The sequence below is a fragment of the Hyla sarda genome, chromosome 3 (assembly GCF_029499605.1).
Source record: "Hyla sarda isolate aHylSar1 chromosome 3, aHylSar1.hap1, whole genome shotgun sequence".
Lineage (NCBI taxonomy): Eukaryota > Metazoa > Chordata > Amphibia > Anura > Hylidae > Hyla > Hyla sarda.
Genome location: NC_079191.1, coordinates 93,096,731 through 93,111,381, shown reverse-complemented (window position 1 = coordinate 93,111,381; position 14,651 = coordinate 93,096,731). Strand labels below are relative to the sequence as shown.

The following is a 14,651-nucleotide window of genomic DNA, read 5'->3' as shown; positions in this document are numbered from 1 at the left end:
CTTCAGAGGCATCAGAGGAACGAGAGAGAGCATCGGCCCTAATGTTCTTATCGGCAGGCCGAAAGTGAATTTCAAAATTAAATCGGGCAAAGAACAGAGACCACCGGGCCTGGCGAGGATTCAGGCGTTGGGCAGACTGGAGGTAGGAGAGGTTCTTGTGATCGGTGTAAATAATAACTGGAAATCTTGATCCCTCCAGCAGATGCCTCCATTCCTCAAGTGCTAATTTGATGGCTAGAAGCTCTCGATCCCCGATGGAGTAGTTCCTCTCCGCCGGAGAGAAGGTCCTAGAAAAAAAACCACAAGTGACAGCATGCCCGGAAGAATTTTTTTGTAGAAGAACAGCTCCAGCTCCCACTGAGGAGGCATCAACCTCCAATAGGAAGGGTTTGGAAGGGTCAGGTCTGGAGAGCACGGGAGCCGAAGAAAAGGCAGACTTGAGTCGTTTAAAGGCGTCTTCCGCTTGAGGAGGTCAAGACTTGGGATCAGCATTTTTTTTGGTTAAAGCCACGATAGGAGCCACAACGGTAGAAAAATGTGGAATAAATTGCCTGTAATAATTGGCGAACCCCAAAAAGCGTTGGATAGCACGGAGTCCGGAGGGGCGTGGCCAATCTAAGACGGCAGAGAGTTTGTCTGGATCCATTTGTAGTCCCTGGCCAGAGACCAAGTATCCTAGAAAAGGAAGAGATTGGCATTCAAACAGACATTTCTCAATTTTGGCATAGAGTTGATTGTCACGAAGTCTCTGAAGAACCATACGGACATGCTGGCGGTGTTCTTCTAGATTGGCAGAAAAAATTAGGATATCGTCCAGATATACAACAACACAGGAGTATAAAAGATCACGAAAAATTTCATTAACAAAGTCTTGGAAGACAGCAGGGGCGTTGCACAGGCCAAAGGGCATGACCAGATACTCAAAGTGTCCATCTCTGGTGTTAAATGCCGTTTTCCACTCATCCCCCTCTCTGATGCGGATGAGGTTATAAGCACCTCTTAAGTCCAGTTTAGTAAAGATGTGGGCACCTTGGAGGCGATCAAAGAGTTCAGAGATGAGGGGTAGGGGGTAGCGGTTCTTAACCGTGATTTTATTAAGACCGCGGTAGTCAATGCAAGGACGTAGGGAGCCATCTTTTTTGGACACAAAGAAAAATCCGGCTCCGGCAGGAGAGGAGGATTTACGGATAAAGCCCTTTTTTAAATTTTCCTGGACGTATTCAGACATGGCAAGAGTCTCTGGGGCAGAGAGAGGATAAATTCTGCCCCGGGGTGGAGTAGTGCCCGGGAGGAGGTCGATAGGACAATCATAAGGCCTGTGAGGAGGTAGAGTCTCAGCTTGTTTTTTGCAGAAAACATCCGCGAAGTCCATATAGGCCTTAGGGAGACCGGTTACTGGAGGAACCACAGAGTCACGGCAAGGGTTACTGGGAACCGGTTTTAGACAGTCCTTGGAACAAGAGGGCCCCCAACTCTTGATCTCCCCAGTGGACCAATCCAGGGTTGGGGAATGAAGTTGAAGCCAGGGAAGTCCAAGGAGAATTTCCGAAGTGCAATTGGGGAGGACCAAAAGTTCAATCCTCTCGTGATGAGATCCGATGCTCATTAGAAGGGGCTCCGTGCGGAAACGTATGGTACAGTCCAATCTTTCATTGTTTACACAATTGATGTAAAGGGGTCTGGCGAGACTGGTCACTGGGATGTTGAACCTGTTGACGAGAGAGGCCAAAATAAAATTTCCTGCAGATCCAGAGTCCAAGAAGGCCACAGTAGAGAAGGAGAAGGCAGAGGCAGACATCCGCACAGGCACAGTAAGACGTGGAGAAGCAGAGTAGACATCAAGGACTGTCTCACCTTTGTGCGGAGTCAGCGTACGTCTTTCCAGGCGGGGAGGACGGATAGGACAATCCCTCAGGAAGTGTTCGGTACTAGCACAGTACAGGCAGAGGTTCTCCATGCGGCGTCGTGTCCTCTCTTGAGGTGTCAGGCGAGACCGGTCGACCTGCATAGCCTCCACGGCGGGAGGCACAGGAACGGATTGCAGGGGACCAGAGGAGAGAGGAGCCGAGGAGAAGAAACGCCTCGTGCGAACAGAGTCCATATCTTGGCGGAGCTCCTGACGCCTTTCGGAAAAACGCATGTCAATGCGAGTGGCAAGATGGATGAGTTCATGTAGATTAGCAGGGATTTCTCGTGCGGCCAGAACATCTTTAATGTTGCTGGATAGGCCTTTTTTAAAGGTCGCGCAGAGGACCTCATTATTCCAGGATAATTCTGAAGCAAGAGTACGGAATTGTACGGCATACTCGCCAACGGAAGAATTACCCTGGACCAGGTTCAACAGGGCAGTCTCAGCAGAAGAGGCTCGGGCAGGTTCCTCAAAGACACTTCGGATTTCCGAGAAGAAGGAGTGTATAGAGGCAGTGACGGGGTCATTGCGGTCCCAGAGCGGTGTGGCCCAAGACAGGGCTTTTCCAGACAGAAGGCTGACTACGAAAGCCACCTTAGACCTTTCAGTGGGAAACTGGTCCGACATCATCTCCAGATGCAGGGAACATTGGGAAAGAAAGCCACGGCAAAACTTAGAGTCCCCATCAAATTTATCCGGCAAGGATAGGCGTAGACCAGGGGCGGCCACTCGCTGCGGAGGAGGTGCAGGAGCTGGCGGAGGAGATGACTGCTGAAGCTGTGGTAGTAACTGCTGTAGCATAACGGTCAGTTGAGACAGCTGTTTGCCTTGTTGCGCTATCTGTTGTGACTGCTGGGCGACCACCGTGGTGAGGTCAGCGACAACTGGCAGAGGAACTTCAGCGGGATCCATGGCCGGATCTACTGTCACGATGCCGGCTGGCAGGTAGTGGATCCTCTGTGCCAGAGAGGGATTGGCGTGGACAGTGCTAGTGGATCGGTTCTAAGTCACTACTGGTTTTCACCAGAGCCCGCCGCAAAGCGGGATGGTCTTGCTGCGGCGGTAGTGACCAGGTCGTATCCACTAGCAACGGCTCACCTCTCTGGCTGCTGAAGATAGGCGCGGTACAAGGGAGTAGACAGAAGCAAGGTCGGACGTAGCAGAAGGTCGGGGCAGGCAGCAAGGATCGTAGTCAGGGGCAACGGCAGGAGGTCTGGAACACAGGCTAGGAACACACAAGGAAACGCTTTCACTGGCACGATGGCAACAAGATCCGGCAAGGGAGTGCAGGGGAAGTGAGGTGATATAGGGAAGTGCACAGGTGAACACACTAATTGGAATCACTGCGCCAATCAGCGGCGCAGTGGCCCTTTAAATCGCAAAGACCCGGCGCGCGCGCGCCCTAGGGAGCGGGGCCGCGCGCGCCGGGACAGGACCGAGGGAGAGCGAGTCAGGTACGGGAGCCGGGGTGCGCATCGCGAGCGGGCGCTACCCGCATCGCGAATCGCATCCCGGCTGGAAGCGGAATCGCAGCGCCCCGGGTCAGTGGATCTGACCGGAGCGCTGCAGTGGGGAGAGTGTAGCGAGCGCTCCGGGGAGGAGCGGGGACCCGGAGCACTCGGCGTAACAGCCATTACTTTTATGCACTGTTGGTGTCTATTCCAGCTATCCTGTGCGGGCAGCTGGACATCACATTAGTAGAGGTTACATACCCTTTTTTTTCGTCCTACTGGACATTACTGTTGGACACCCATTACTGCTGCTGTAGCTCTCATTGTTTACATGTCATGCATCAGCACTGTTAAATTAACCGTACCTGTCTTACCACCTTCTTTTCGGATTGGTTATCTGTTTACAATCATTGATCTTGTAAAATGACACTATTCAGTAGTTATATTTGGGATTTTAAAGAGTATTAATAAAATCATTTGTTTTATCAGTAGTTATGGCTCAAGTGCAATAAAAACATACTATGCCGCACCATGAATATCCATACTCTGGAGGCTTTTGTGTTTAATTTTGAGCCCGCATTTTGTGACGTTGGGCGGAGTCTTGCGTCGCTGCGCTGAGGCCGGAGTTTATGTCAGGAAGGAAGACAGCGCAGCACCAACAGGCACATAAACAATAGTGAAGCCACAAAAAAAAAAATGGCTCAGTACGTTACCCACCCCAAAATGTGCATGAAGCTGTATTACTATGGATGTTTCTTTTTTTTAAGGAAAAATTTTAGTGCCATATATGGGTTATTTACGTAGTCTGTAAAAATTCTTACACAATTATTTTGTGCCTTATTCTATTTTAACACAACATTAATTTTAAAATGTAGTGGGTACGCCAGCATGTACGTGTCCTAAAATGAACAAGGTGTTTAGTGTGTATTTTCAACCTTAAAATGAAAAGAGTTATTAGTTATACACCGTATTTATCGGCGTATAACACGCACTTTTAAAACTTAAATTTAAGGCAAAAAGCCTGCCTGCGTGTTATACGCCGATAAGTCTTCTGGTCACTGATTTAAAGCAGCCGCAGCAGCAGCCACTTTATATCAGGGACCAGCAGCGTCTCCTCCCCGCTCTGGAAAACTGTCACTTGTTTTCTCCCGCACGATCCACAGGTACTGGTGTGGGAGACACTGATTAAAATGAGCCCTACCTTGTCTTGATCTGCCCTACCTTTTAATTAGCGTCTCCCGCACTATCCACCAGTACCTGTGTATAGTGCGGGAGAAAACAAGTGACAGTTTTACTTTTCATTTTTCTTACCTCCCCCCTCCCTCATCATTCCCCCTTTCCCTGCTTTTCATAGTTTTGTTTATTTTCCTTACCTGGCTGCACTTCGGCAGGCCAAGTCCGGTGTCGGGTCTTACGGGCTGCGGTCAGTGAAGCAGATCAGTGATGCCTCTGCCGGCTTCTCTGCGCGGCATCAGTGACCTCACTTTTCATTTCCTGTAGTCGCCGCTGAAAAGTGACATCCATGATGCCGCGCAGAGGAGCCGGGAGAGGACGTCACTCATCTGCTTCACTGACCGCAGCCCACAAGAAGTGCAGCCAGGTAAGGAAAGGGGAAGAATAGCATATACAGTGGTCTTCAACCTGCGGACCTCCAGATGTTGCAAAACTACAACTCCCAGCATGCCCGGACAGCCAACGGCTGTCCGGGCATGCTGGGAGTTGTAGTTTTGCAACATCTGGAGGTCCGCAGGTTGAAGACCACTGGCATAGGAGGAACATGATGGGGGGATGATGAGACAGGGGGAATGATGGGGGACATGATGAGACAGGATGGGGGATGATGAGACAGGGGGGAATGATGAGGGGGGAATGATGGGGGGCATGATGAGACAGGGTGGGGGATGATGAGGGGGGAATGATGGGGGGACATGATGAGACAAGGTGGGGGGATGATGAGACAGGGGGAAATGATGAGGGGGGAATGATCGGGGCATGATGAGACAGGGTGGGGGATGATGAGGGGAGAATGATGGGGGGACATGATGAGACAGGGTGGGGGATGATGAGACAGGGGGAAATGATGGTGGGGGGAGGCACTAAATGCTTAAAGGGATTCTCCGGTGCTTAGACATCTTATCCCCTATCCTTTGGTCCCCTATCCGGGTCTGATTACCGGCGACCACAGGGCCGACGGCATGTGACGTCACGCCTCTGCCCCTGTGTGAGGTCACGCTCCGCCCCTCAATGCAAGCCTAAGGGACGGGGTGTGACAGCTATCACGCCTCCTCCCATAGGCTTGCATTGAGGGGCGGAGCGTGAAGTCACACGGGGGCGGAGGCGTGACGTCACACGCTGTCGGCCCTGTGGTCGCCGGTCATCAGACCTGGAGCGAACACGCTCCGGGGACTGATTATAAACGGGGTGCCGCGGGCAAGATCACGGGGGTCCCCAGCGGTGGGACTCCCGCGATCAGGCATCTTATCCCCTATCATTTGGATAGGGGATAAGATGTCTAAGCACAGGAGAACCCCTTTAATGTCTGTATGGCTAAAGGTGGTCTATGACAGGGGGAAATTATGAGACCTGGGGGGATGATGAGACATGGGGGGATGATGAGACATGGGGGGTGGTGATGAGAGGGGTAAATGTGGCACAGGGACTGATAAAAGGGAAGGAATGATGTGGCACTGGAGGGGACAGGACCAAACTGAGGTGCAGAAGAAAATGAAGTTGGGGGGGATGATGTGGCATTTAGTCCAAGTCATTTATCTTACATTTTATTTTTTTTACTTAAATTTTCCCTGTTAAAATGGGGGTCCGTGTTATACGCCAGTGCGTGTTATACGCCGGTAAATACAGTAATTCATTTTTTCCATAATTAATATTAATGTAGTAGCTTTGTTTCATGATGCAGAACAAGAACAGTTTTTAAAGTGGGTGTTAATGTCCTTTTCTGCCAACGTATGAACTTTCTGTAAGCCAGGTTGGACCTGGAATACATATGCCACTTTTAAATGGAGATGCGACTTTTTTTCTTCATAAATAGTGACTATCGCAATTTGATAAATACATGACCACTGCAAAGTTTTTTTTTTAAATTACTACGTGAGCAGATTTCTGAAATGTGCTTTGGAATAAGCAAAAATCAAAAAGTCGCAGCATGTATAGAAAAGTTGCATGTGCGCAAGTATGTTTGACTTTTTACGCAAAAAAAAATCTACGGAGCTTGATAAATCTCCTTCTGCATGTTCCAAAATGAAAATAGCATACCAATGCAAAATTTGTAGATTTAGCTTTTCTCGTTTCTCTGTTAAAAAGTCTACCGTAAATGCAAAATGTCTTATGTGCGACATTTCGTGAGACAAATATAAGCAAAAAAAAACTAAAATGCCTAAATTCTTTGATTAATGTCCCCCAATGTGTTTTCTAATAATTAATAGAAAGGCGAATAGTAGAAAGGGAAGAGTCCAAAATACAGAGGTGTGATTGGGCACTAAATTACAGTCCTAAGCTCTGGCTAAGCTAAGAGGATGCACCGCACCAAAAAAGAAAGGAATATATACTAACCCAACAATAGCTCAAATAGCATTTACCCATGAACATGGTCACTGGAAAATTTAAGAAACAACATGCAACATGAAACCAATACAGTGGTCCCTCAACATATGATATTAATTGGTTCCAGGAGAACCATCATATGTTGAAACCATCATATGTCGAGTACATATGTCTATGTAAAAATGGCAATTGGTTCTGGGGCCTCGGAACCATTGTATGTTGAATACATATCTCTATGGGAAACTGCCAATTGGTTCTGGGATGACCATTGTATGTGGAGTGTATGGGGAGTGTTTAACAAACCAGGGTGCCTCCAGCTGTTGCACAACCACAACTCCCAGCATGCATGTACAGCCACTGACTGTCTGGGCATGCTGGGAGTTATAGTTTTGCCACAGCTGGAGGCACACTGATAGGGAAACATTGATGTATGGGGTGTATAGTGTGTATATGTATTGTATGTGATGTGTGACATCGCATACAGTACTGTACAGTTCTTTAAATACCTTCAGGGAGGACAGAATGTCCTCCATTACCATCCTGCCGACTACAGCTCTATAGGAAAGGAAGGGGAGGGCAGCCAGCAGCTCATTGGATGCCTGCAGCAAGATGCTGCAGGCTATTGGCTATGGCTGCACTGGGGGGGGGGGGAAGCGGGGCTTACACGGAGCTCACAGTGGAAGCCTGCGTGAGTTAGCAGGACAGTATGTGAGTAACAGGAGGCAGAACGGGGAACACGGGGCACATTAAACAACTATCTGTCAGTTGCTGAAGTTGTCAGTGCTGTCAGATAGCTGTTTGTACGATGGACCCGACACACAGCAGCATCATATGTCGATGCTGCCTTCAACATACAATGGGCTCTGAGAGGCCATCATATGTTGAAATGATCATATGTCGGGGCCATCATAAGTCGGGGGGTCACTGTAGTTGGGCCACCAAAACAATAAACAAGTATAACACAGTATTGTTAGCTTGAATGTAATTAATTCAAGCTAACATTCATTCAAGCTAACAATATTGTGTTTTATTTCTTTGCATACATTTTCAATTTCTTTTTAATTTCTCCCTTCATTCTGCACTTTATTATATATACTGTGTATGGTTGTAGGTGCCAAACCACATTTAGTGGACCATCACTATGTATCTTGCTCATCAATTTTTACTGTTATAGTGGGGATTAGGAAATGAATGTTTACATTTGGAATCTGTGTACCGTTTTTCTTCTAACTCCTGCTGATTCTTTAAAACTTTTTAAAATGTAATTGTTCTATTATCAATAAAGATTTTCTATATGTTTAGACTTGTGTGTTCAATGCTTAAGATAGGAATTATATGAAAATGGTAGAGCCAGAAGTTACCAATAGGTAGTCCCCCACGTTTACCAACACAGTGTATTAGACATGATGTTTTTGTGTTTCAGTAACATCATATGTTTATGTTTTATGTCTGAAGGATGCACAGAAGATATAACCACCAGCGATCACTCACCTGTATTTGCTACGTTCCAAGTTGGCGTAACATCCCAGTTTGTCTCAAAAAACAGTAAGATAACTTTGGAAAAATCACTAAATATTATTTCTTAAAGTTTCAGAAAATGAATAGTTATTGGCTTTGAAAGTCAGAGTGTTTTCTTAATTGTATGTAGGGAATTCAGGAGTACTATTCAGTAGTACGAGTGACTGAAATAGATATACAGTATGGTACAATGTAGTTAGGACTACAGTTGTTAGAGCAATACGTAAAACATGGTTTCCTTTATGACAATTCTGGGCACAAGCGTGTATATAGGAGGCTCCTACCGCCTTCTGATCAGTCCATAATGTTAAGAAACGAGCCACACACTGTCCTTATCAAATATGCAATTTTCTTTATCTCATATATTTAAAAATAAATCCCAGTCTATCTCCAATCAATAGAGAAATAGTTCACCCGGAGTTCTCACAGACAGTAGAGACCTTCTGCGGCTACTTGTATTATTTGCCTTCTGTAATCTATAAAGTGCCAACATGTTATGCAGCATTGTACAAAAAATGCATGGGTATTGGCTGCTGTATCCCATGACTTACAATCTCATTAAACCATTTCAAGAGGTAAAGTTTATTTTTGTGTAGAGTGCCAATAGGTGTGAAGAATCTAATAGGCCAGGCAATGCTCCAGTGAAAAATATGCAAAGAAGAGTAATCCATCTGTAGACAGCTGTTTCGCAGTTTATCACCCTAGTTATTACAAATGGCATGCTGCTCTGTATTGACAAAAACTCCATAACAACTGTTAATGAATGGGGAAGATTATGGCTAGGATAATAATCCCCAGTCATGTTTTAAAGGGGTACTTCCGTGGAAAACTTTTTTTTTTTTTTTTTTTAAATCAACTGGTGCCAGAAAGTTAAACAGATTTGTAAATTACTTCTATTAAAAAATCTTAATCCTTCCAGTACTTTTTAGGGGAATACTAAAGAGAAATCCAAAAAAGAAATGCATTTCCTCTGATGTCATGACCATAGTGCTCTCTGCTGACCTCTGCTGTCCATTTCAGGAACTGTCCAGAGCAAGAGAAAATCCCCATAGCAAACATATGCTTCTCTGGACAGTTCCTAAAATGGACAGCAGAGGTCAGCAGAGAGCACTATGGTCATGACATCAGAGGAAATGCATTTCTTTTTTGGATTTCTCCTTAGTATACAGCCCCAAAAAGTACTGGAAGGATTACGATTTTTGTTATAGAAGTGATTTACAAATCTGTTAAACTTTCTGGCACCAGTTGATTTAAAAAAAAGTTTTCCACGGGAGTACCCCTTTAAGACTCTTTAGAGGGCTAAGCATTGACTTACAGGGATGTTACCTCCAAAGGGTGGCACCAGAGAGCTTTCTTTCTACCGGAGGAGGGCTGCTTTGCATCTACCATAATATATTCAAACCCAGGAGCAGCCAATAAATGTATATTTTCATAGAAATATCCCTTACCGACTGGTTTAGTGATAAAAAAAAAACTCCAGTGAATAATGTACTAATAAACAGTGTAGCACTTACAATGGCAGTCATGGGGGGGGGGGGGGGGGGGATTTATCAAAGCTGTCTATTTCCCGCATCAATATAGACCTACATAGCGTAAGGCTGGTCTATTGTGCGCTTAATTTATCAAAAGTCGCACGGCTCTTGATAAATTCTGCGCACGGACTTCGGGATCTATGCTTTAGTCTATATTTAAACCTGCTCCAACATGGTCTGACATTTTGGCGCACTTTCAGCCGATGCGACTTTTCGCCGAAAAGTCGCTTTTGATAAATTCAGCACCAATGCATTTTTCTGTCTAAAATAGACTAAAATGCATCATGTTCTAAAAATCCTCTAAAGCAAAAGTTGCGAAAAAGTCACACGGATTTATACTGCGACTTTCTGAGCGACAATTTTAGATGGGAAAAAACAGTCTAAATCCTTTGATGAATCTCACCCATGGTTTTTTATTCTCTAACTTCTCAGATCCCGGTGATTCAGATATGCAAGGATATATTGAGCTGCTGAACTGCAAGGCGACGCTACACACCAAGAGTCACACCAAGTTCTACATAGAATTTCATTCATACTGTCTAGAAAGTAAGTTCTAAAAATCTTCTGTAGAAAAAGCTTTTTAGCATTTGTTTTCAAGCTATATTCCTAGTAGTTAATATGTCAATGTTCTGTTCATATATATCAATTATACTAAAGCTCAGGCTTGCAATACAGGGAAATTATCCTTAAAGCATTTATTTTATACATGTGTAATGTGGTGTATTGTATATTATTTTGTAAAATGTACCGTATATACTCAAGTAAAAGCCGAGTTATTCAGCACTATTTTTCGTGCTGAAAACGCCCCCCTCGGCTTATACTCAAGTGAACTCTCCGCCTGTCAATCCCTTCATCAGTGGTCTTCAACCTGCGGACCTCACGATGTTGCAAAACTACAACTCCCAGCAAACTCCGGGCATGCTGGGTGTTGTAGTTTTGAAACCTCTGGAGGTCCGCAGGTTGAAGACCACTGTGGCCTTCGTCATCATCCAGCCCCCCCCCCGGCGGGAAGTTAGGGTGAGCAGGTCCGGGCCATCTATGCTGCAGGGACCGTCCGGTGGGGATGGTTAGTCGTTGCGGGCTGTCCATTTTCACCGGGGGGGCCTCTTCTCCCGCTTTGGGCCGGCCCCGGAGTAGTGACATTGCCTTGACGACGACGCACAGGGACGTTCATGCGCAACATCCGTGAGCGTCGTCGTCAAGGTAACATCACTAGTCCGGGCCCGAAGCGCGGAGAAGAGCCCCCCCGGTGAAAATGGACAGCTCGCAACGACTAACCATCCCCACCGGACGGTCCCTGCAGCATAGATGGCCCGGACCAGCTCACCCTAACTTCCCGACAAGGGGAGGTGAGTACAAAACAAAAGGGGGGGGGGGGGGCTGGATGATGATGAAGGCCGCAGTGGTCTTCAACCTGCGGACCTCCAGAGGTTTCAAAACTACAACACCCAGCATGCCCGGACAGCCGATGGCTGTCCGGGCATGCTGGGAGTTGTAGTTTTGCAACATCTGGAGGTCTGCAGGTTGAAAACCACTGATGAAGGGATTGACAGGCAGTGATGATGAAGGGGGGGGGGGATGATGACGGGGGTCTGGATGATGACGCCATAACTGTACTAACCAGCATGCCTCTACCCCTCAGGAAAACCCCCACACCAGAGTCAACCATAACTAGTGACAGAAACTATTTATAGCTATTGAAACCAGAAAGATATTACTCCTAACATAACAAACTACCAGCCAACTTTAAAAGCATTACTGTCATTTATACAAGCAAGTTTTATCAGTCTGGGTCTCAGCGCTCTCAACCCCCCCTCTGATCTATATATACTGTATATATCCGATGGACAGGCATGGCAGTGCGCTTCACTTCTCGGCTCAGCGATCAGTCCATCTGATCATAGGAGTTGGGCTCCAAAGAATTATAATGAAGCCTGTCTCCATTTTTACATCTGTATGTGACAAGTCAACTTTTTTTCATAAATGGCAGTAATGCTTTGAAGTAGTTGCAGTCCACACAATGTTGTGTTAATACGGCCCATCTCAATTATGCTAGGCAACCTCACCTAGATAAACCCGGTGACATATACGCTGTAGATACTGTTTTATTACTCGTTTATGAATCACTGCATGACAGTGGTCAATGTGCACAGGATCAAAGTCATAAAGTAAAAGTCATGAGGACTTGACTTAGAGTTTCTCTTCACTAGTGTCCTTTGAGTCCCATTCTGCCGATGATCCATGGACTGGGATGATAAAATCAATGGCAAGCTACAATGCTTATATGAAGCGTATAGTGGTGCCCTGACTAATATTCAATAAGAAAATAGCAAGTAGGCACTCCCTACCTCTTCTAAAATCTTCTTTATTGGTGTGGTAGCCTGGGGTGTAGGGTATATGGGGTGTAGCTGTGTGGTAACTAAAGGGTGCTTGTTTAACCCTTATCACTCGTGACGCCAGGGTGAGGGCTCCTCTGTATATGCTTGTCCTGTCGCCACCCATCCCAAGAACGATAGGGAGGTATAATAAATGAATGTCCACAACCGTAGGTTTTCAGAAAATTGTCGAAACGTTTACTGCAGGGTTTATGCAACATCAAACAGGAACAGTCTTTGTACAAGAGTCTATTAGGATCCTGACAGTTGGTTGGGACCTTGTGAGTTTTAAGCTCAGGAGATTTATATGCGCTGTTTCACTGGATTTAGGGGATTGATATTAGGTCCAGTAGTCACACTAGCTTTAGCGGGGATTGATATTTAACCCCTTAACGACGAAGGAGGTATATTTACGTCCTCCGCCGGCTCCCGCGATATGCCGCGGGGTCACGGGGTGTCCTCGCGGCATATCGGGTCGGTCCCGGCGGCTATCAACGGCCGGGACCCACGGCTAATAAAGAACATCACTGACCGCCGCATCTGAAGTGAAAGTAACCCGGCTGCTCAGTCGGGCTGTTCGGGACCGCCGCGGTGAAATTGCGGCGTCCCGAACAGCTTACAGGACACCGGGAGGGACCTTACCTGCCTCCTCGGTGTCCGATCGACGAATGACTGCTCCGTACCTGAGATCCAGGCAGGAGCAGTCAAGCGCCGATAACACTGATCACAGGCGTGTTAATACACGCCAGTGATCAGCATGAGAGATCGGCGTGTGCAGTGTTAAAGGTCCCTATGGGACCTATAACATTGCAAAAAAAAAGTTAAAAAAAAGTGTTAATAAAGGTCATTTAACCCCTTCCCTAATAAAAGTTTGAATCACCCCCCTTTTCCCATAAAAAATATAAATCAGTGTAAATAAAAATAAACATATGTGGTATCGCCGTGTGCGTAAATGTCCGAACTATAAAAATATATAATTAATTAAGCCGTACGGTCAATGGCGTACACGTAAAAAAAAATCCAAAGTCCAAAAAAGCGTATTTATGGTCACTTTTTATACCATTAAAAAATGAATAAAAAGTGATCAAAAAGTCCGATCAAAACAAAAATGATACTGATAAAAACTTCAGACTACGGCACAAAAAATGAGCCCTCATACCGCCCTGTATGTGGAAAAATAAAAAAGTTATAGGGGTCAGAAGAGGACATTTTTAAACATATAAATTTTCCTGCATGTAGTTATGATTTTTTCCAGAAGTGCGACAAAATCAAACCTATATAAGTAGGGTATCATTTTAACCGTATGGACCTACAGAATAATGATAAGGTGTCATTTTTACTGAAATATGCACTGCGTAGAAACGGAAGCCCCCAAAAGTTACAAAATGGCGTTTTTTCTTCGATTTTTGGGTAAAATGACTAATGTCCCTGCAAAGTACAATTGGTGACACAAAAAATAAGCCATAATATGGATTTTTAGGTGGAAAATTTTAAGGGTTATGATTTTTAAAAGGTAAGGAGGAAAAAAGGAAAGTGCAAAAACTGAAAAACCCTGCATCCTTAAGGGGTTAAACTCACAATTTGATTCAGACTGAGGCTGGCAGCCTTCAGGCCTAAGCTTGTCTTTGTAAGTTGCACAGATCACTTCTCTCTCTCTCCGCTAGTCCAGAACCCAAGAAAGCGAGGATTGGCTGGCAGCTCCCTTATATGGGCAGGGGCTGGCCTTGAGCTCATTGGTCCATATCATCTGTCATTCACTTTACAAGGAATTATGGTCTATCCATGTGACCACACACATGACCCAGGAAGGTCCTTCAACATACCTTACTAGAATTAAAAAGGTATTCCAGGCAAAAACTTTTTTTTATATATCAACTGGCTCCGGAAAGTTAAACAGATTTGTAAATTACTTCTATTAAAAAATCTTAATCCTTTCAATAGTTATTAGCTTCTGAAGTTTTCTGTCTAACTGCTCAATGATGATGTCACGTCCCGGGAGCTGTGCATGATGGGAGAATATCCCCATAGGAACTGCACAGTTCCCGGGACGTGAGTCATCAGAAAGCAGTTAGACAGAAAACAACAACTCAACTTGAGAAGCTAATAACTATTGCAAGGATTAAGATTTTTTAATCGAAGTAATTCACAAATCTGTTTAACTTTCCGGAGCCAGTTGATATATAAAAAAAAGTTTTGGCCTGGAATACCGCTTTAACATTAGTCATGTGACCTAAGGTCCTGCGACACTATATAGACAATTAAATATATAATTACTTATACATATAAACATCATAAAATTAAATAAGGA

General features: G+C 45.4%; 1 protein-coding gene across 4 annotated transcripts in view; it reads left to right on the top strand.

Moving 5' to 3' along the window:
* The window catches only part of INPP5D (inositol polyphosphate-5-phosphatase D), a 176,873-nt gene that overhangs the window by 122,002 nt on the left and 40,220 nt on the right, over positions 1-14,651 (top strand). For all 4 annotated transcript variants that reach the window (XM_056564620.1, XM_056564621.1, XM_056564622.1 and 1 more), the window contains 2 exons: positions 8,374-8,463; positions 10,401-10,514. In XM_056564620.1, coding sequence (XP_056420595.1) covers positions 8,374-8,463; positions 10,401-10,514 — 204 coding nt within the window. The remainder of the gene's footprint in view (positions 1-8,373; positions 8,464-10,400; positions 10,515-14,651) is intronic.